The 23,375-nt window shown below is 46.1% G+C and overlaps 1 protein-coding gene across 1 annotated transcript in view; it reads left to right on the plus strand.

The window, feature by feature from the left end:
- The first annotated feature begins 914 nt into the window (after positions 1-914).
- The window catches only part of ZNRF3 (zinc and ring finger 3), a 78,320-nt gene continuing 55,859 nt past the window's right edge, over positions 915-23,375 (plus strand). The window contains exon 1 of the mRNA XM_065646298.1: positions 915-1,307. Within this exon, the coding sequence (XP_065502370.1) occupies positions 1,080-1,307 (228 nt within the window). The 5' untranslated portion in view covers positions 915-1,079. The remainder of the gene's footprint in view (positions 1,308-23,375) is intronic.

Here is a 23,375-nt window from a genome sequence, read left to right on the forward strand (position 1 = left end):
CAGTGTAGGCGCTCAGATGTCAGGCAACTGTCTAAGATCTACTGCATCAAATTTAAATGCCCCTCACAAGGCATCCATGAACATTACATACTTAGCTGTACTTTTAAAGGAAAACTGTATCATTGGCTGCCATCCAGTTCTTGTAGTGCACGACTGAAACACAAATCACACCTTTTCCACATCATTCACGTGGGTTCCACAGCCTCGCACTAACAGACAAGCCGAAGAGCCCGGGTGACCTAGTGTCCTCCAGCAGATGCAATTGCAGAGCACGGAGCTCAGGAGCCGCCCAGCCGCTCCTGCCCCGCACACAGCAGAGGCTGCTGGCTGCACGGACCCGCGGCAGCGGAACGTCCCGCAGCAGAGCAGCGTCTCTCAGAGAACCGGCGACCTCGGTGCGCTCGCTGAGAGCGGCGCAGCCCCCGGCGGGACGATGTGCGGCCGGGCAGCGGCCACGCCTGAGGCTTCGTGCGAACGCACCCGGGGATTTCCCGGCGAGGGGCGGCTGCGAGCTGCGGCAGCGCCGGGAGGCGGCCCCGGCCGGCCCGCTGCAGCCCCCGGCCCGCAGAACAACCGCTCCGCTCCGGCTGCCAGGCCGGCCCGCGGCTCCGCCACCGGCGGGAAGGGCCCCGGGCGTGCGCCGCAGCCCGGCCCGGCCGCGTGCGAGGCCGCGTTCCGGCAGGGCCCTCCCGAGCGCCCCGCGGCTTCCCCGCCCGCTCCCGGCGCTGCGGCGGCGCTCGGGTCCAGGCCCGCGGCGGCCCCGCCGGCTCGGCGCGGCTGCGGGCCGTGTGTGCGCCGAGGGAGGGACGGAGCGGGTCAGACCGCGCGGAGGGCGGGGATAACCCCGCGGTGGCCGTCACGTGGAGCAGATGAAAGGGAAGCGGCTTGGCAGGGCGGAGAGCAGCCGGGCCGAGGGGCAGGGAGCGCGGGGCAGGCGGCGGCGGCGGCGAGGAGCGGGGCGCAGCGCGGCGGGAGCGCTGCTGCCATGGGGCGCTGACCCGCCCGGGACCCCGGCCCCGGAGCTGGAGCCGCTCGGGAGCGATGCGCGGCGGCGGGGCGCCGCTCCCCCCCGCCGCGCGATGAGGGGCTGCGGGGCCGGCGCGGGGCCGGCCGTGCCGCCGCCGCTGCTGCTCGGGCTGCTGCTGGCCGCGGCGCCGGGCGCGGCGCTGGGCAAGGAGACGGCGTTCGTGGAGGTGGTGCTCTTCGAGTCCAGCCCCAGCGGCGACTACACCACCTACACCACGGGGCTGCAGGGCCGCTTCTCCCGCGCGGGGGCCACGCTGAGCGCCGAGGGCGAGATCGTGCAGGTGAGCGCCGGCCGGGGGGGCGCCGCCTGCCCCAAGATGGCTCCGCGGGCCCGGCCGCCCGTCACCTGGCGGCACAAAGCCCGCGCGGGCCGGGCCCGCCGCCCCACGTGCGCCGCGCGGCCTGGGGGCGCCGCGGCCGCGGTGACAGATGCGCGCCCGCGCACAAAGGCCCCGGGGCGGCCCCGCGGCCGCCGAGCCCCGGCCTCACCTTGCCGGGCCGCCGCGGAGCCCCGTTTGACAGCCGGGCGCGCGGCGGGAGCGGGCCGGGCCGCGGAGCAGCGCGGAGCCGAGGGCCGCCTTCCGAGCGCGGCAGGCCCCGGCGCCTCCGCTCCGCTCCGCACGCGCGCTCGCACCTCCGCCGGGCGCGGTGCCTGCGCGGGGGCGGCGCGCGGAGACGCGGGGCTGCCCCGCGCCCCGGACAGCGCGGGCGAGCCCCGCGTGGCCGTCCCGGGAGGGGACGCTCGGCGACAGGCGCGGGTCGCCCCGCGCCCCGCACCGCGCCGCGCCCCGCACCGCGCCGCGCCCCGCACCGCGCCGCGCCCCGCACCGCGCCGCGCGTCGCCTCGGCCGGGGCTGCCGCGTCCTGCGGGCCCGCGGCTCCCGCGCCAGGAGCCGTTTTTCAGTGAGGTTTCCTATAAAGCTGCTCTTGGCTTTCTCAGCAGATAAATAATTTCTGGTTTTATCTGAACGCAGCCAGTCTTTGCTCTGTTTGAATCTCTTGAAGTGCTTATCTAATTCCTTTGTAGTCGCTTGTAATTGTTGACTTTATTTTTTTTCCCCTTTGGCTAAGTAAAGAAAAATGACTTAAATGGTGTTTTAATAAGCTTAACTGTTAAGCGATTGCCAATAGCGATCCTTATTTCTCATTAACAGCTGTGGAGTTTGCTTGAGTTCTGTATGTGTACTCATACATACAAATGTATATATAAAATTTTTAAAAAGATAACTGCTTGTGACTAAGCTCTAAAAACAACGGGTAAACTCTACAAGCACAAATAGGTTACTATCAAAATAATTTTTTGTCTTTTAAATTAAAGAATACCACTTTTGAGTGCTTGTTATTTCAAAGCAGTTTAAACGGGGAGGATTTCCTATAAAAGTTCTCTTGTGGGTAGAAGAGTTGTGGGGGCAAGCTGCTGATATAAGGGGTTTGTTTTATTCTTCTAGAGAAAAGAATGATGGACCAATTAATTTCTCTTTCTGACATTTTTTGACAAAGGTGTTGCTAGTAGGGGCTGAAACAGACATCGATGTTTTCTAACCTCTTGGTGCGTTATTGAACAGCATGGGTAAGACTTAGGGCTGTGTCTCTGAAGTTTCTTTTTGTGTGAGGTGTTAGTGTTAAGAACAGAACAGAGGCCATTTACTGAGGTCGTACTTCCCTTGAGATTTTAAGTGAAAGTGGAGAAAAAATATACTGTTTTGTTAAGGCTCAGGTTTGCATAATTTGAAACAAGTGTATTAAATTGATGTTTGTAGGCCTCACCACATGCAACGTCACCTGTCTGCTTCCCCCTCGCCCCTGAGCAAACAGCCCCCTCGGTAGCACGGGCCACCGTGAATGCCAGGTTATGTGGCAAGTCTTTTACAGTCGTTTAGCACTCAAAACCTGTGTTGCTTGTTCTTCTGTACACGTACGAGATCACATACCTCAGGAACAGGCTGCTTGCTTAGCGCGAGCCACCCCGTGTGCTGTTTTTCGGAGGAGAGCGCGTGGACGTTGCTGCGGAGCAGCCGGACTGAACGCTGTCAGTCACGTTGCCGCTGTTGAGATTTCAGACCACACGCAGCACGTCTTGTCAGTGCTTTGCTTTCTTCATCTCCCCCTGGAAGGGAGCTTTTCAGAGCCCAAATTTATAAAGACATCCACAGCATTGTCTTGCCTCCCTTTTTCGGTTGAGCTGTATATTTACGGAACTATATGAATCTGCTGTTCAGGGTGATTGTTTAAAGTTCGCTGTGAGATTTAGGAAAGGGTCATGAAGCTAATGCCACTCGGAGCCCGTTCAGCAGTAACTGATGCTGCACCGGTCAGTGAAGGAAGCTCTTACTGCCCCCACCACTTCGTCAGGGCACACAGCTCTTTCAAGATTAAGATGCATTTTTATTTAAAATGAAACATTAGAAATTAGTGAAAATCAGGCACACATTAAAGAATGGATCAAAGGAATTATGGGTTTGGGACTACACAAAGACTTACTTTTGTTTATGTTAATAGCATCAGTTACTCATCGGTCTTGAAAGTCTGAGCAAAAAAAAAAAAACAAACCAAAACCCGACTTAAGAAACAATGCACTTTCAGCTTTTGATAGGTCATACGCTCGTTCCTAAACTGGGTATTGGTCAGATTGCTATCCAGTAGTGGTATGCTATTATATTGCTTCTCATGGTATTGTGAACAAGTCTTATTAGGGTCAAGTGTCTACCAGAATAACTCTTCAGAGAGATGAAATGTTTGTATGTCTTCTTTCATGTGGCCACAGTTTGTGTTCAGCAAATTCATCCTTAGGTTGCTGTGTCAGCTGGTCCTTAAACTGCTCGAAGGTCTAACCATCTCAGTGGGATCTGGCGTACTGGAATATTTTGTGTTTCTTGGGGCAATATTCTGGCCATTAGTATGGTTATGATTGGAAATTGAAAATGTCTGATTAGAGAGTGATTGTGAAAATAAGACTCTGTTGAAACCTCTAAAATTATATTTTGCTTTAAAGCAAATTATGACTGGTGAACTCCTTATGGTTGAAACTTCTTGTAGCATTCAGACCAAAAGCTCATTTGTAGTTCTCTGTCAAATGATGCTATGTAGCCACAGACTTAACAGTGCGAGGACAGTAAGCGTCACTGATGTGAGAAGCAGTGGTTTTTTGCTTGGAGTGGGATTATGTATCTTAATTCTGCTTGCACTTGGCAAGATTCTCTTCCAGTTGTTTATTCTGCTCGATAGCTAAGGTGCAGAGCATCAAATGCGGTGTTTCTTTTAAAGTTGTGGTGGTGATGGTACTGCTCAGGTGAGTTGCTGGGAAAAGAGGATAAAATTTAATGCTTGTTTTAGATTGTGTTAAAAACTCCAACACATCAAAAACTTCAAATGATACACATTCATCGTTAATTCTCTCATTCTTTTTGCTATTCCTGCCTTAGATACACTGCTGAATAGAGTACTATAGGTGGATTACCAACATATACAATTTTGAAGAGAAGCAGCATAGAGTGAAAGATTTAGGAATATGATGGTTTTTCTTGCACGATAAAAGTTTGGGGTTTGGTTGGTTTGTTTCTGCTTGGAAGCCTCGGCAGGGGAATAATGAACTTTATATAACCATTGAACTGGAGTGATATGTAGATTACATAATAACCTCCAATTGCATATATTTTTTGTGCTCAAAAGGTAACAGTTTGGGGAGAACAAGAATAACTCAGTGTTTTAAAGCTACAGGAGGAAAACAGATGTGCAACACATCCCAACTTCTTGCATGGCAGTTTCTTGCAGCGCTGATGTTGCCCATCTTCTTTCTCTTGCAGAGGATGGGGACTGTCTGCGTGTGTCATCCCTCCACCTCCTTCCCACCCCTTATTTACTTGAATAGCTTTGAACCTTTCCTCTGTTTTCTCGAAATGCAAAAGTTGCCGAAGACACTAAACGTCTGTCAGGTAGGCTTCGCACTCTGAAGCATTGGCAGAGATCTTAGTGGCACTGAAAGCAGTGACTTGGAACAACTCTGCAGGGATATGGATGTCTGGCAGTGATCAGAGGAGGCTGAGTCAAGGGAATATTGGTGTCCTTTGAGAATGGAAAACAAAAATGTGTGTTTGTTTTGGTGTTGTGTTTTGTTTTGTTTTGTGAACAGGCAGGTTAAGTTTCATAGAATCATAGAATGTCCTGAGTTGGAAGGGACCCACAAGGATCATCGAGTCCCACTCCTGTCCCTGCAGAGGACAACCCCACAGTTCACACCATGTGTCTGGGAGTGTTTTCCAGTCTCTTCTTGAACACGGTCGGGCCTGGGGCCGGGACACCTCCCTGGGAAGCCTGTTCAGTGTCCAGCACCCTCTGGGTGAAGAACCTTTTCCTAATGTCCAACCTAAACCTCCCCTGGCACATCTTCCTGCCATTCCCTGGGGTTCTGTCATTGGTCACTAAAGAGAAGAGTTCGGCACCTGCCCCTTCCCCTCCCCTTGTGATGAAGCTGGACAAACTGGAGAACTCGGCAATCACCAACCACATGAAGTTCAACAAGGGCAAGTGCTGGATTTTGCATCTGGCAACCCTGGCTCTACAGACAGACTGGGGGACGAGATGCTGGAGAGCAGCTCCATGGAGAGGGATCTGGGGGTTCTGGTTCACGGCAAGTTGAACATGAGCCAACAGTGTCCCTGGCAGCCGAGAGGGCCAACCATGTCTTCTTGCTTGAGCTGAGTGCCCGAAGGCCATTCAAATTGAGGAAGTGGAATTATTTGTGGCTTTGAGTCACTGTCTTCTTGAATGTTTTCTTTGCTAGTTATCCTCTTAGAATACGAACACACCTGTGATTGGGTTTGTGTTAGTTTCCATACCTTAACTGTAAAGCTGCGGCTTATAGTAATGATCCTGAGGACATTAGGGATAATACATTTGTCTGGTAAAACTGAGTTCTTATACCAGTTTTTGGGCCTTCAGTGACATGATGAGAAAGCAAAGCTGAAGTTTCTTGGAGTTTGAGCTGTTGTTGGAACGAGGCACATTCATTCCGACGGAAACCAAGGAGCGGACACGGTGCGGATCTGAGCGGGGGGTGAGAAGGTGCTTTGGTACAAAGACAGGAGACTTGGAACGTGTCTGTTCTGTCTTGTATGAGCAGTGGGACCAGGCTGTAGGTTTTGTCCTCTCTGATCTTCAGTCTTTGATGTTGTGAACAAATGTTCACAACTGGCAAATGTCGTGAGACAAGTGAGCGTAGTCACCTTCAAGATGTCAATCGTCAGCTGTCGAATCCGAGCCCTCTCCTGCTCGAGTCTCTCACCTGAACTTGTGTCAGACAGAACCACGAGTCCCATCAGTGTTCTGAAGGCCTGCCAAAAGCTAAGGAGTTTGTGTTAAACTGATAACAAGATTTAATTGCTGCTGTCTTAAAAGCTTATTTCCTTTTTTAAAAAAATACTTATTCTAATAATGGCAAGTCACTGACGGCTCCTTTTTGGTTATAACAGCATCAGGTGTGTGTCTGGTGTTACACAGTCAGAACAGTGAGTAATTTCTGTACTTGTTGCTTTGCCGCTTTACGGATCAGAAACCTCGTCTAATTAAGCTTCAATTTTTCTTTTGTTTTCTGGCTATGATTTTATTAAGACTTGACTATCTGGCTGGTAGGAACACGACTCTTCTGTACTACAGCTTTAATGTATGCATAGAATAGCAAAATATTTTACAAATTTTGGTCGTGCATTTTCCAAAACCTCGGTTCTTTAAAGCGTATTTGCAGGTTTTGAAACCCGAACTGGAGGTTTCAGTTTGCTTTGTGAGTTGGCTGGGCTTGTTAATCCTCTGTGTTATGGGAGAGAGTTGATAGGTTAAAAAAAAGATGCAAAAGGCAGGTTTAGTCCTTTGGACAGGAGGTTCCTCTTCTATAGTTTCAGCGGTGTGCTGTGCCTGGTCTGAGCTTGATTGGTGCTTATTCTTCAGTAGTTTCTGACAGAAGAATGAAGTCTGCCTGTGCCCAGAGTTGCCTGGTGTCTTTCGGGGCTGGGATCCCCTACTCCATGCTACAGATGAGATTTTTGTGCTGTAAAAGGAAGGTGTTTTTTCTGGGAGTGCAACAGGTGACTACAGGTCGGGGTCCTCTGCAGGAGAAGGCCCAGATGATAAAGGAAGTGTAATTCACATTTAAAATAAGAGATCATTGGGGCAGAGACTTACACAGTTATTGTACCTGAACAGCCTTTGCGGAGTGTGTAATGCAGAAGCAGCTTGCTTGCAGCAGAGGTATCATCCTGGGCGTGATCTCTGATTCCATTAATCTAGCTGTTTCCCAGTTTCTGTCCCTCCCTCTGTTCCTCCCCTCCTTTTTTTTTTTTTAAGTTTCAGTCATGCTTCAGTCCCTCGTGTGCCATGGTGTGGAGTAGTACATGGGAAGGGTTGAAGACATCCCATCAAAGTGTTCTGCACAGGTCATTTGTCCTCTTGTTTTACCTCGACACTGGGCACTGTCTTCGTGCCGTGAGCTCCAGCCCAGCCACATCATTGCTGCTTTAGTTCACGAGGAGTTGCCTGTTCTCATTGGCTTCCGAATGCAGTATTGTAAATAAGGATGCCTGGTTTTTATTACTTCTTCGATATTGCAATACCCAAGATGTCTCTTGGAATGGTGGTGAAAGGACTTGGTTGCTGCTGGCTGCTGTGGGATGTCTGCCGGCAGCTGCAGTGCTCTGCCCCGAGAATCCTGTACCTGAGCCCTAGAAGCAGAGAATCCTTTGGGTTGGGAGAGACCCTTAAGATCATCGAGTCCAACCATAACCTAACTCTAGCACTACACCATCCTGTTAAAGTACGCTGCAGCACTTTAAGAATTGGGGGTTGGAACATGGCAAAGGTCATGGTGAGAAGGGGCACCTGGCTGCTTAAACCTTCTGCGAGAACATCCTTCTCTTTCCTTCCCTTGGACAGTTTTATGTCGTCTTTCATATCTTATGGAAAAAGAAACACCTTCTGAAAATAGCTAATATAACCCTGAAATTATAATGGAATTTTAAGGGCTAGGAAATAATATTTACCTAGTTAAAAACTTTGGATTTTCAAGCTTTAGACTATTACAATACATTATAATGTGCTAATGGAGAGTTGAGGGCGCCTGTACAAACTGTTTCTAAATGAGTCTAAGGCAATAATAGACAAATGCTTCTAGGCGCTACTGCAGGGGAGAGCGCTGTTCCAAAGATAAGGTACCAAATTCAGTGACGGGTTCCTGGTTTTGGAGGAAGCTCCAGTGGCTGTGGTATTTGCACACAATTGCAACACCACCAGAGTCCTTCTGCCAGAGCCTGCTCAGCACAGGAGGCTGAGATGGTCCCTTGCGGAGAAGGTGGGAGGCACAGTGTAAGAAAATGACGTAAAAGACACCTAAGTATGGAGGAGAAGGCACAATGGAAAGAGTGAAAAACACTGATGTGACCTATTTAGGGGAATAAGAATAAAGTAGGTTAAGAAAGAAGCAGAAAGATACAGCACTGGCTCTTCTACTCAGGCCAACCAGTACAATTTCTGTTCACTTCTAAATAAAGGTGGGGAGTCGAGTGGGGAAAAAATAGTTTGTGGGAGTTCAGGTAGCTTTTCCACATAGTCCATATGTTTAGTTAAACCTCTTCCTAGACGTTTAAGGTCTGTGCTGTTGAAAACCTTGCCCTTGCTGTTTGGATGCTGACCGCTTCCTTTTTTATGTGTTCCTGTTACTTGTTTGGGAGATGGAACTAGGAAAAAATTCCAGAGAGGAGCACCGCTCAAAAATTGTTAAACATGGAGCCATTTGGAGAACCTCTTTTCATTTCTATATGTTTACATTGAGACTGGATCTGTGTGACTCTAATGGCTTAGATATAATTACAGCACTTGCGGCCAGCTGTGCCCACGGACTGAGCCAGCACTTGCTCTCCCTGGGCACTCGGCCGGTGGATGTGATTATGGGACAGGGTAACTTGGTATTAATTGCTCTGCCTATTGAAGGGCTTCTGAAATGACTCCAGGTGGAGCGTGTAGAGGTCACGATTTGTTGTGGCATAACTTGGTGAGGAAGAAACGCAGGCAGCTTTCCTGCAAGCAGATCTTATAGGAAAGTCTCGAGTAGTTGTATAAAACCGTTGATTAGGATACATAGTAATTTTCTTCCAGTTTATACCATCTTGTGGTGGAGCGTGTATTTAAAAATGCTCCCTTTTTTATTACAGTCTCCTAGTCGTCATTTTGGAATTTCAAAGTCAGTCTGTTCTGGACCAAAATAACTTCCATAAACATAGTTTTTAAGAGTGTGAATGCTTTCAGGAGGCCAGCACCTTACTGGTTAAGGAGAGGTAAGGTCTGGAGGCCGTAATCTGCTGTGTGTTCTACCCAGTTATGTAAGTGCTACATGGATGTGCATTAATACACTTAGTGCATTAGAAGTGCTCAGTTTAGGAAGTGTTAAATATTAACTTACACATACTATGTCGTCTTTTGCGCATCTGCACTTCTGTGTTCAAATGTGGTCAGACCAGAGCTTGTGGTGCCTACATATGAAAACGGAATGAATGCAAGTTGAATGCTTGGCCTTATTTCTCATGTTTCCTGGCTTGAAGGGAGATCCCTTCACATGAAAGGAGATTGGCAAAGGAAAAAGAGATTGTTTAAAAACAAAGGCATGTTTTGAAATTGTTACAATGGCAACAGAAGATTAATGTAAAAAAAATTTTTTTTTTTTGCGTTTTTCTTGCCAGCTTGACACTTGAACCAGAGGTGACCAGTGGAGTGTGATCTTGCAGACACCCAGTAGAGACAGCCAAAAATTTCTCCTTACTGGACCTGTCCCATTGGTGGAGTTATGTTTGTATTAAGATTGAGTAGTAGTGCTCAGGAAACTAGGGATCTGATGGCTTAGGGTGTCCTCTTCATAGTGACAAATGGCTTTCGTTGTTTTTTTTTTTTTTTTAATTTTCTTTTTGTGCTGGTTTAAAAGACTTCTGTTGTTCCACTTGGCTTTAAGATGAAAAGCCAGTTTACAAAGGTTGATTAGGTACCTGTTATGTTCCAGACACAAGTATACCCTTAAATATGTAGCTTAATAAATGCAGGCTCTCTAGGATTCCCAGACCGATGCTACTCTGTACATTAATGTAAGGACTTTAGTCATTTCCTAAAGCTGCTGGCCAGCTTAAGCTTTCTGTTGGTTTTCTTGAGTTTAAGCTGGTTTATTATTTTGCATCATTATTGATGGTAAAGCAAACTGAAGAATCGGCGAGGAGGTGACTGGCCTGACAAAGAATTAAGGGGCATATTTTAGAGTCTGCAGTCATGGTTTGAGGACAACGGTTTAATTAGCTATACAGGCATGCATGTTGCAAGTACCTGCCTCCTACTGTGAATTTATTGCATGTGCTTGGTAAGCAACTTTCAAATGCTTCCGATTGCAGTGTTTGAAAAATTGCTTTTAATTCAGGAAAGACCCTATTTTGTGCCAAGATATGTTTTCCTACTTTGAGACTTTTGATGTTTGCTTGCTTTTAAAAAAACTGCAATAAAAAAATGTATTAAGTGTGGGTGGCAAAAGTCCTTCTCCTTGATTTGTCTCTTCATCCATTCCCTTCTCCCCCATGCAAGACTCTAACCATCTTTCCATTGAGTTCACCTTTGGAACTGAAAGTTTCCAGCCTTCAACAGGCCACTTTGACAGATTAAGAAAAGTGGATTTGGAGGACTGATTTGGGATTGTAGAAGGTATTGTTTGTGTTTTACACTGATGGGTCCATTCTGAAGCTCTGTAGTTCATGGAGAAGAATCTCTTTCAAAGGCTGTGATTTTTTTTTTTTTTTTTTTTTTTTTAAATTTTTTTCTTTTTCTTTTCCCCTGCAGAGATTGCCCTTGAAGACTTAGGGATTTTACTTCTTGTCTGGGCCTGGCTAAATTGTGGCACTTGCAGCTGAGCCTTGATAGGTTTTACCTTAACAACAACAACAATAATAATATCCGTAGATACAATATTCATAGATAAAACATCAATATTATAGATCTCCTAGGGCAAACTCTAAAGGGTGTGTGTGCTCTAACAGGAAAACATTGTGGTTCCCCTTGCAGTGTTGAATTTTACATGGGTCCAGCTTACTTTCTCATAACTGTTTTGCGTTTCTTTAGAAATGTTTAGAGCAGATACTGTCTTGTATGCGGTGAGGATAAAGGGGAGAGGAACACTTTGTGGTCTGGATGCCAAGCTGGCAGATGTCCTGAATGATGTGTAGCAAGGCTGGGAGCGAGAAGTGAACCCGTGAAACAGAGCCAGGAGATGCTACTGAGTTCAGGATTTAATCGGAGCCAAAGGCTGGAGACCTCTTTTTGCTCAGAGGCAAGTTATTCTCAATCTGCTAGCTAGCAGCCTTTTGCCTATTTAAAATATGTTATCTTTTGGATCCCAGAATTTTGTCTGAGGAAAAGACATTGCATGGTAGTTAATGCAAAGAACTTCCAAGGTGTGATTTTATTGGGGATTTTTGCTATTTTACTTGAGAAAGCTGCAGTGCCGGCGTTCCTGCTCCCCCCCTGCATTTATAACTCTCAGTGATAATCTTTGTAGGTTTTCATACTGAGAATTTACAGGGATATTTCTGTAGCAAAATAATAGGGTTGCAGCTGCAGATTGGGATAAATTTCTCAACCATGCGTGTTCTGTTTATATTCAGTTGCCACTAGGAGCTGAATCTCCTCGAATAACAGAAGTCAAATGGAGTGATCTGGTCTCCTGTTGTCTACCCTGCTTCTTATCTTCAGGCAGCTATAGGAAGATGAACAAGATTTGAAATCTGTTGGGACAGCTTTAGTATCAAACATAGATCCCTGTTGTGGAATAGTCAGCCAAAATGTATGTGTGTGTGTATGTGTGATGTATGCAGTATGATTAAAGTTACACCAAGATGAAACCAACAAAATCTTCTCTGTTTCTGAAGACTGCACAAGCATTTGTTTTTCATGGGCTTGGACAGGAATTTTCTGGAGCCATCCAGCTGTAGAAATAGGATGGGAAGAAACTACCGTCTTTGTCATTAAAAAGGGCTGAAGTGTCCTGAAAGAGTTAAGCTCTAATTAGCTCACTCGTAAGGTATTTAATATCCTTATTAAACTCAACTGCTGGTTTGCTTTTTTTTTTTTACTTTCCTTCTTATGGTGAATAAAATTTCTTGAAGAGCTGAGCCTCTGCCTCTCAGATCAGAGGCTCACATGTTGAAGCTGGCAGTGCTAGAGGCTAGTTCCTATCTGTGTGACAGCATTTTTAATTTAACAGGACCAGCTTTGATGTTCTCGAATATTTATAGGCAGCTTCAGATCACTCCAGTATGTATTCTTTTTAACTGGAGCAGAAGTTCCTCCTCACACAACAGAATTTCTTTCCCTCTGTTTACTCTTGGGTCTCTTTTGGATTTGCAGTCATCAGAGTGGTTTTATGTTACAAAAATACTGCTTGAATACTTACTTGTGGGAGGAACCACTTGATTTCCTTTCTAGTTTCTGCAGCTTGGGGGTGGTCCAGTTACTGCATGTGAGCTCCCTGTTTGAGCCTCGCTACAGACACGTTGCAGAGGAGATGGATGCAGTGAAACAGAATTTGAGCAAAATGTGGGTATTGTGGAGCCTTGTCCCACTGTCTGCGCTCCGGTGTGCCCGCAGCCCGCGAGCTGGGCTGTCCTTTCAAAAACAGAGACGTGGGGGGGGTTGCCACTTTAAAGTCGCTAGTTTTGGTGTTTCAGAAAGGCCTGGCTGTGGTGTGAATCTTTGCCTTGATTGTGCCATGTCTGATGGAGGTGTTTCCTCAGACCAGCTTTTGTGGTAGATTTCTCTTTTCCTCCTTTCTCTGCCGTGTTTCTCTTCTGCTTTATCCTCTCAGCTCTCTGTTGTGGATCTTGCATGGACTGGCTACCATGCTGCTGATGTTCCATCCCAGAGAGACCTTGTCATGACCAACTGGGACAGCAAAGCTATGTTGTTCTTTTTTCTAGACCTTTTCTGTGTGGATGCTGGTGGTTCAGGCAGATTTCTTTATCCTGCTCTGTTATGCTTGGTTTTTGTTGTGAAGTTCCATACGCTCCACGTTACATGATGATCTCCTAACTCGAATTCTCTTCTTGTAGGCTTATTTGGAACTCCGTTACTGAAGCAGCAGATTTTTCGTGTATTAATTTGAATGGTTTCACTTTGTTAAAAATACGGTCTTTCAGTAACGATAATTTGGCCTACAGTGGAAAAGGTTTGTGGGTTTAGACATTCCAGTTATAGATGCACTTCTTTGTTGGTACAGCCTTTTCTAGTTCAGCAAGTGAAATCTATTATGTCACTGCCTACATAGCTAAATAGTGCCGGGAAGCAACCACAGGAGGAAGGGGCTTGATTGTCTATTTGATGTAAATAGTTTGCTCAGAGGAGCAAGGCTTGTCTTGCTATGGAAATTCAGCAGGGAAATAGAGACCTGTAACTTACTAATGTAGCAATGAGAGTTTCTAAAATAAGCCAATAAACAGAATTTACTAACACACAAAAGTAGGGAAAGATCTTGCACTGTTTCTTCCAGAAGAAAGAAAAACCTCACTTTTTCACAGTTAATTTTAAGGGAAAACTTCTTTAGGAAGTGAAGCAGCTGTGTGTATCTTCAGGAATTCGGTGTTTGCGCACATTCTGCTAACGCTGATGTGAAGTCGTCTGACGGTGTGGCAGCTGGGGAGCAGTTTCAGTGCTTGCATCCAGCGATGGGTAGATGGGGTTGCGACTTCATTTTTCTTTAGTACTCTCCTCCAAACTGTTGTTGACAGAGGCAGTTTTCCTTCTCCTTACATACCCTGCAATAACCTTGTGAGACAGGAAAATTTATGAAGTGTGAAAATAACTTAATGCTTCTGTCTCTGGGAAGGATTTATCCAACAAACGCAGTTTAGTCTTTATATGTTTTATTAGAGCTTGGGTAGAGCTGTAGTAGAAAGCTGGTCCTAGTGATCTAAGGCAATGCTTTTTGAAGCTTCCCTCTATCCCCCCTCTGACGTACATAAGAGTTAAAGAAATAGAAAGAAACAAAACACAAGCAGAGTGTGGTACAGACATGAGATTTTTTTTAACCAGCTTTGCAACCTTTTTATGAGGGGAGGTGGGATTCCCCTGAGTGTTTGGGGTTTTTTGGGGCTTTACTGTCCATGTAGAATTCACATCTCGCTGTGAGTTTACATTCAGTAACTTCTGGAAACGTTTTTGGATGTTTGCACAACCTAGATAGAAAGTATATTGGCAAACCCACTTACTAAGATTAAAGAACCAGCTCCAAACTTGTCACTTAGGAGTGGGCAGTAAGTAGTACCAAGGTGGTCACTCAAAGAGGAACATCATCTCAGCCTGCAGTTTAACTTCCAAATATCTTAGTCAACAGAAAGTGTGCCGTAATTTGAAAACTAGTATACCCCTTCAAAGCTGTGAATGGAGCTTCCTTTGAAATAAGGTCCTTGAGAAGGTTTGAAGTATGCCCCTTCCCATTCCAAATTACCCAGTACTGAAATTTCAGTTAAAAGCATAGTAGACGAGAGGGTTGTCTTTCTCCTTATCACTGCTTAACATCAAAGTTAATAACAATCAGTATCCATACTAAGATGAAACTGCAAGACAAATTAAAAAAAAAAAAGTCTTTGTAAAGTGAGGTTTTACATTTTTATAATTCCTTTACTGTTGCTGGTTTAAGATAGTTTTACAGGCCTGGTGGCTGCTGTTGGCGTGTCCCTGCACTTAGCAGCAGCTTCTACTTTGCAGACTTTCCCGTGGATAAACTGTTGTCTTACGACCACCTAAATGAAACAATGTGAGCTGCTGTGCACCAAGGTGCCCCCGTGAACTGGAACGCTGGCATGTCACATACATGTTCATTCTTCTCCTTCCCCAGCTGCAAAGTAAAATGTCATCTTGAAGCCACCACATTTTTTTTTTTTCCTAGTATTTACTTGGTTACTTGAGCTCACATCTCTGGAAAGGGCTTCGGGAGTGTAAAATGTAGTTTTGCGGCAGTAACTCTGTGCTGACACCTCTTGCCAACGAGCAAGCCCGTTCTCACAGCGATCGCTTCCTCTGCCTGTGTCCTGGGTCACAGCAGCATCACCGATAATTCTCCGTGACGGAGACGATGTCTCCTCACCCCTGCTCAGGTGTGTGCTGGTCCCTCATTGCTGCTGAGCAATCTTGCCCGAAGTCATCAAAACCAAGGGGAAAGTTGCTAAAAGGGCCCAAATGCTGTTGAGGATTTCTGGCAGGTGACATCTCAAAGGAGGGGAGAAGGGATGGGTTTCTGTTTGTAGAAACTCTGTTTTTCCTTGCACCTTCCCAGCCGTTTTCTAACGTGGGTTGAAATAGTATTGAGTGTCCAGGGGTTGGATGGGCTTAAATGGACTTTAGGAAGTCAAGGAAGGGAGCCAGGAGACCTGCGCGGTTAAACAGGGAACTGCTGCGTAAGCTCAAGTGGAAGAGGAGAGTTTACAAATCATGGAAGGAGGGGCTGGCCACTTGGGAAGAATATAAGGCTGTTGTTAGAGGATGTAGGGAGGCAACTAGGAAAGCTAAGGCCTCCTGAGAGGTAAACCTGGCAAGAGGGGTCAAGGACAACAGGAAGAGCTTCTTCAGATACATGGCAGATAAAACTAACACCAGAGGCAATGTAGGCCCACTGATGAATGGGGTGGGTGCCCTGGTGACAGAAGATACAGAGAAGGCAGAGTTACTGAATGCCTTCTTTGTCTCTGTCTACTCTGCCGGAGGCTGTCCTGAGGAGCCCCGTACCCCTGAGGCCCCAAAGGAAGGCAGGGCAATGGAGGAGTTTGCCTTGGTTGATGAGGACTGGGTTAGGGACCAGTTAAGCAATCTGGACATCCATAAATCCATGGGTCCAGATGGGATGCACCTGCGGGTGCTGAGGGAGCTGGCTGAAGTCATTGCTGGACCACTCTCCATCATCTTTGCCAAGTCTTGGGAAACGGGAGAGGTGCCTGAGGAGTGGAGGAAAGCAAATGTCACTCCAGTCTTCAAAAAGGGCCAGAAGGAGAACCTGGGCAACTATAGACCGGTCAGCCTCACCTCCATCCTTGGGAAGGTGATGAAACAGCTTATCCTTGGGGCCATCTTAAGACATATCAAGGATAAGAGGGTCATTAGGGGCACTCAACATGGCTTCACCAAGGGGAAGTCGTGCTTGACCAACCTCATAGCCTTTTATGAAGACGTAACAAGGTGGATTGATGATGGCAGAGTGGTGGATGTGGTTACCTTGACTTCAGTAAAGCATTTGACACCGTCTCCCACAGCATCCTCACGGCAAAACTGAGGAAGTGTGGACTGGACGATCGGGTAGTGAGGTGGACCGCAAACTGGCTGAAGGAAAGAAGCCAGAGAGTCGTGGTCAATGGGGCGGAGTCTGGTTGGAGGCCTGTATCTAGTGGAGTGCCTCAAGGGTCAGTACTGGGACCAGTATTATTCAATATATTCATCAACGACTTGGATGAGGGAATTGAGTGTACTATCAGCAAGTTTGCTGGTGACACCAAGCTGGGAGGAGTGGCTGACACGCCAGAGGGCTGCGCTGCCATCCAACGAGATCTGGACAGGCTAGAGAGTTGGGCAGGGAAAAATTTAATGAAATATAACAAGGGAAAATGTAGAGTCTTACATCTGGGCAGGAACAACCCCAGGTCCCAGTATAGGTTGGGGAATGACCTATTAGAGAGCAGTGTAGGGGAAGGGACCTGGGGGTCTTGGGGACAGCAGGATGACCATGAGCCAGCACTGGGCCCTTGTGGCCAAGAAGGCCAATGGGACCTGGGGTGGATTAGAAGCGGGGTGGTTAGCAGGTCGAGAGAGGTTCTCCTGCCCCTCTACTCTGCCCTGGTGAGACCTCATCTGGAATGTTGTGTCCAGTTCTGGGCCCCTCAGTTCAAGAACGACAGGGAACTGCTGGAGAGAGTCCGGTGCAGGGCAACAAAGATGCTGAAGGGAGTGGAGCATCTCCCGTGTGAGGAAAGGCTGAGGGAGCTGGGTCTCTTTAGCTTGGAGAAGAGGAGGCTGAGGGGTGACCTCATTAATGTTTATAAATATATAAAGGGTGGGTGTCACGAGGGTGGAGCCAGGCTCTTCTCGGTGATGACCAACAGTAAAACAAGGGGTAATGGGTTCAAGCTGGAACACAAGAGGTTCCACTTAAATTTGACAAGAAACTTCTTCATGGTGAGGGTGCCAGAGCCTGGCCCAGGCTGCCCAGGGCGGCTGTGGAGTCTCCTTCTCTGCAGACATTCCAACCCGCCTGGACACCTCCCTGTGTAACCTCATCTGGGTGTTCCTGCTCCAGCGGGGGGATCGCACTGGATGAGCTTTCGAGGTCCCTTCCAGTCCCTGACATTCTGTGATTTTGTGAACTGAGGCGCTCAGGGGGTGTTCTGTGGAGGAGTGTAGTAGTTGTGCCCGTATTGTCTCAAGGTGCAGTTGCCATTGTCGAGAGTTACGCTGAGGAGGAATAATTTTTGTGCTAGTAGCAGAGACCTTGGTCCTGTCAGCATCCATATTTAGTTACTGGCACAAGTGAGAACTTTATGTTCTTGCTGTTTAGTTGTTCTTACGGTTTCCAAATCTGTTTCTCTAGTGAATATGTTTTTCAGTGACATTTAGTGGTCTGAATTCATTGATAAGCACAGGCAGTAGCTGGAGCCGTTGTGGTTGAGTCTACAACTTTGTAGTCTTGTTCCTCTTAGGTTATTTGTGTGGTTGTACCCTTTAAGTGAAATAAACATCATGTGCTGTGCTTGACCAATGTCATTCTGTCGTATGTTTAGGGAAAGAATGGACTTTGGAAAATTCTTCTACTTTGAAAGGGGTTACTTCCATATGATGAAGGCTATGGAGCATCTCCTATGATTAGAGAAAAGTTAGTTTGGAAAGCATAATGTGTACATATGTAAATGATTTTTTTTTCTGGGCTTTAAACGTACTAAATTTTAAACTAGTTTAAAGTATGGTCATATGCGGCTTTTGACTTACGTGATAGAATTGTGTGTTTTCCGATGCAATGCATTTGGTCAGCTCTGCTTAGACTATTCCCTTCATATGTAGTGTGATCATTTTTTCACATAACATTATCTCCTTGCACCTTTTTCCCTGCTGTGTCATTGTCATGCATAGGTCAAAAGGCTATCAAACACTTGCTGCCTTGGTGTTTTCTAACGTTACCTTAGTTTACAGATTTAAAACTTTTTTTTTTTTCCCCTGGTGAGGGTATGGGCTTCAGTGTGTCAATCTTAAGCTTATCTGCAATAGGCCTCCTTTTATTAATTAATTTTTAATATCCTTTTAAAGAAATCTGCAAGCTGCAGGCTCACACCTTCCCTTGAAGATGTCTGTGCTGCCTGGGTGAGGGGTGGACACACACGGATACCCATTTCTGGGCCTGACTGGGATTTTAGAAATGCTTACGCCAGCACTGGTGCGCGCTGTCGTGGCTCTGTGGGGACCCAAAACTAGAATATTTCGAGATGCTGTGGGTCAGGACTGATAGTGTAAAGCCTAGTATTCTCAAACACTCTTAAGTAGGCTCTGCAAACACTATTTCCATCTCTCTTGTGCTTTTGTATGAGGAGGAAGTAGCAGGCAGGAGCACACATCTAATTCCGTCCTATTGCAAAAAGAATTTTTGCAAATCAAATACAAATTATTTTCAGTCCTTAACTTGCAGTTAATGTCTTTGAATTGGAATTAGTGAAGCTAGGAAAGTATTTGCTCCCTGTGTAAGCAATACAACATACTGTTGCTGATAAGGGTATTGCTAATGAGTAACCTCCTAGATAAAATTTTTGTCAGACTAGGTTGCGTTGCCTGGGAAGCTGAATTATATTTTTTAGCAGTTGTACTATCCAAGTGCCACTGAATTTTGAAATCTTGTCTTTACAAACATGTTCCAGATAAAATGGACACTGCAGTCTTCAAAACAGAATACACGAACTAATTAATCTGTTCTGGAGGCTGATGCCAAACATATTCTTCAGGCAGCAGAATTCTGACCTAGGTTAGGACTAGTTCAGTTAGGAAGGGCTGAAAAAAGTAGTAGGAGTTCTGAATGTCTGTTAAGGGAAGGTTGTGGGGCAGGGAGCCTCGCTTTTATTTTTTTAATAGCATTCTTGCCAGAGACAAAATAATAAAAGATGCTCAGAAAGCTAGAGAGAAACTGAACAAGCCTGAGAAGGGAGCCATCCTAAAGTAGTGGCTGGGTGTATAACAAGCTGTAAAAACTGAACAGCTGGAGAATACCCTTTCGCACTATTTCTGCCTTCAGAGGCGTGCTAGTTATGGCTACCCTGCTTTCAGGAGCCGTTCATGAACTGTATGGCAGCAGAATTTAATCTTTGTGTCAGTACAATAATGCGGCATTGCCGTGCCCAACCATAGTGCTCTGTTTCTCAGCACAGAATAGCGTTTCTTAGTCTGGAAGAGAATCTGCAAGTGAATTCACAGATTTTTTTACTGTTCGTTTTATATGGAATTAACACCACAAACAGTGCCTCCAGGAGGAGGAGTTGGTTTTATTTAACTTTTCAAACTGAGACTGCTGCTAGAAAAACATAGTATTTTTTTTAAAAAGCTCTTTAGAAATACAGTAACTTACATTTTTATTACAAATGTAGTTATTTTTTCAGAACAATTGCAGGTGTTTTCCCTGCTTTGCCTTCAGCTTCTTAAGAATACAGAATACCTTTGTAAGTGTATAGCCATTATGAAAGCAATTAAGAATGTGCCGTTTGACTGGGACTTTATGGGTGCCTGTGGTTTTGATTGTTGTTTTGGTTGTTTGGTTTGGGTTTTTTTCCTGTCCATTTAGAAACCTGTCAGTGAAATGTCCTTGCAGATGCTGAGGGATGACTTCTAACAGTGAACGAGGTGAATTACTGGAAGGATGAACAAAACGTATGTTGTGCTCTGCTATGGGTGAGCTTATGCTATCTGAAGCGCTAGAAAGGACAGCTTTTAAATCATGCATGTTTTAGGAAAATCTGATATGTCTTCCGATGGTGGCCTGTTCCTGTCTCTCATTAGCTGGCAGGGAATTGCATCTCTGCTGTTAAGACTCTAGGATCCTATTTCCATTACTGAGGCAGGTAGTGGGTGAATAAACTTCATTGCCACTGCTTAAAACTTGGCCGGTAGTGCTGGCAAAGCTGCTGTGGTCTCCCTGGAGACCCAGCTCGTCCTCCAAGCCCTCGTTCCTGCCGCGGGGTGCAGGTGATGCGGGAGCAGCTTTCGGGAGCTGCGCTGTTCCCAGGGCTGCAGTGTGGTTACAAGAACCCTGATGGGTAAGGGGTGAATGATGTTAAATGAGGATGGGTGAGCAAGGGATAAAAAAAAAAAAAAAAAAATCTAGGCTTGACCTCTGATTTCTTTCCTGGTGTCTTTTTCTTGGCTCTGATGTCTCACTTTGATTCCTTCTCGTTCCTCAGTGAATTCTCAGTGCATTACCATGAACACACGCTACCGTCTTTGAACTCCAGGGTGGAACTGATTTGCAAGGTAGAAAATTAATTAAAAGTTTGTGATCCTAGCATTTTGACCCTGCGCTTCTATTTTACAGATTGCTATTGTGCCTTTGCGCTAGTCTCAGTTAGTTGAATAACTAACTAAGCGAAAATATTAAGAGCCAAGACTGCCCTTGCGAGGACTGTGGTGAAGGGGAGGAGGAGGGCAAGCGATGGTGTAGAGGATGAGCTCTGCTGTAATGCCACTCCTAGAGTTTTTCACTTTGTGTCTGATTTGGACATTGCTGAAGAGCTAGGAACAAATAACAAAAGCTCTTCAGCCATGTAAGTTAAGGAGTGGAAACTGGAATCCCTGTTCAGTGAAAACAGGCTGAGAAATCCAGTAGTTGTTAGACTAAATGAGGATCTTGCTGTCCAGAAAGGATGGCGATACTGAGTGTGGAACAATGGAGAATGGTTGAGGAACAAAGGAGGAGGTATGAGTTTCTGTATCTGAGGTGAAAAGTATTAAGACAAAGTTTTCTCTTAGCTTACATGCTGGAAAGGGATACGAGACTGATGCTGACATGGCAACTGCTGCATGTCAGGAGATCACGGGTATGAGGACGAGCGTTACCTTAGCTGAAGATGTGGGTAAGTACAAGGCTTGTACCCTGAGTTACCTTCTGTCAGCCACGGTTCTTGTTATGTGCTGAGAAAAGTGAGATGGGAAGTTGGTAATAGTGATTAGTATGTGGGAAAGAGGTAAGAGCCAGCTGCTCGTCTACTGGAACCATGCTGTGGTTTGTTCTGAGCCACGTTGGGCCCTCTGCAGGTTGTGCTCAGGTGGGACTGTCGCTGCTCTTGAAACATGATCTAAACTCCCGTGCACTGTTTCTGAAGCAGCTTCTCCACAGGGCAGCAGGTGCTGTTGCTGTGTCCTCAAACCCATCTTAATTTTTCCCCCTTTTCAAGGGGTGGTTAGAGTGTGTCTAAGCAAAAAACAGCAAGCGTGGTATGGCAGCAGTATGCAGAACTAAATCCTATCATATGAGTGAACAACATAAATTCCTACATAAAGCTTCCTCTCATATGTAAGTGGTGCGTTGTTTGTTTAGATCGGGGGAGTACTCTAACCTTAGGCTTCTTGTGATTGTGACATGGTGTGAAAATAAAGCTTATATTAATAACTCAAAACCCTTCCAAACCATTTGTTTTACCATCTGTACTGCTGTGGAAAGCTGGAGAAGTGAACACTAGGAGTTTTCAAACAATCTGCTTCTAAAAATACACTTAAAAATGAACAATACAAAGGAGAAATTCCTTGTCAGAGGTCTTTCTTGAACAGGTCCATGGTGGAGGTCTTTGCCCTAATTCCAAGAGGACTCTCTGCAATAGTGATTACAAATGAGTAGGTGCTGTGGCATGTGGGGGAATGTTCTGAAATTACGGTCTCATGTCCAGCTTTCCAGAGGTGCATAGGTATGGAGTATCTGTCTTTTGTCTTCTCTTGGAGCCATAGCACTGAAATGGTGCATCAATTTTTTGTAGAAGAACTGAGATAAGATTAGTTTCTGAGGTAAGATGACAGTTTTTATATGTTTTACCCATGTTTGAGATCAAAGTTTACCCATCACCAGTGAACATAAAGATGAGTGAGCGCCTTTTCCTGGGTCTCCGTTGGTGGGAGGCTGGTTATAACCGTTCGTGTCCGATTAGCTGTGAACCCCTGAAACAAAACTGAGAGCCGAGGGAACTTGAGTGGTGGGGAAATAACCGCAGAGCACAGAAACTCCAACTTCAGGAGGAACCCCAGCATGCAGATATTTTATTGATCCCATTGTCCAGTAAGAAGGGCATAATTCAGTGTCTTCCTCTACCTTTCCAGTTGTCTCCCAGCATAAAGACATCCAGGACATTTTGATATTTTCTGCAGAGTTATTTGAAGTTTCTTTTGTGAGGGAGCCTGTGCTCCAGCTTGTCACTGCTGTGAGAAGGAGTGAGAGGCCAAGGGGGGCAGTTAATTTACTGAGGTTTGCAGCAAAAAGTGCTGAATTTGTGGGATCCTTTGAAGGGTCCGGCTTGAGATGGCATTTAGGTATTTATAGCTGACTCTACATTATTGAGGGATATGGGGTCTTCTAGCCATTTAAGCAAAATTCTGGTGTGTTATGGAAAGTATCTGAGTGATTCTCATAAATTTTTTTCAGAACTTCTAGTTTCTCTACTCTCTTCCTCCCCTCCATTGGAAAAAAAAAAATGGAAATGGGAAATAGAAAATATTGGTTTGTCACTTTTCAGTTAAGTCACGAACACAACAAACTTAATTTTTAGGCTACTGGTGATTTTTAAATTTTATTTTATTTTTCTTTACACGCACATCCCCTGCTGAGGGCACAGCACGTTGGGTGCTCAAGGGTTAAACCCTCTTGCTTTGGAAGCAGCTGGGCAGTTTACACTCCTTGCTGGGCTGTACAAAAATACTTTTCCTTTGAAGTGCTGGGAGGAGCGGCTGAGGGTAAAACCTGGAGCGGGGCTGCGGCGCTCAGGGGCTCAGCCCGGAGCAGCCGGGGAAGGTCGGGGCTCGGTTCTTTCGCCGTCTCTCTTTTGGAAATTCTTCAAATGCAATTTAGTTCTTGGAAGGTTTTTGGATTGGGACAGGTTGCAAGAAATATAAATTAAAAATATCCTTTCCCGTAAAGGCAGGGCAAATATAGGGGTTCTGTTGGAAGTTCCTTGGCTGCTTCTGATTTGATCTGGTAGTGAAGTACACGCTGCTGCTGCTGGGATGGGAAAGATTCACCTCCACCGGGCGATGGGCAGGAGGTCAGACTCTTTTGGACAATGTGTGTTCCA

Source organism: Caloenas nicobarica, chromosome 16 (genome assembly GCF_036013445.1).
Source record: "Caloenas nicobarica isolate bCalNic1 chromosome 16, bCalNic1.hap1, whole genome shotgun sequence".
Lineage (NCBI taxonomy): Eukaryota > Metazoa > Chordata > Aves > Columbiformes > Columbidae > Caloenas > Caloenas nicobarica.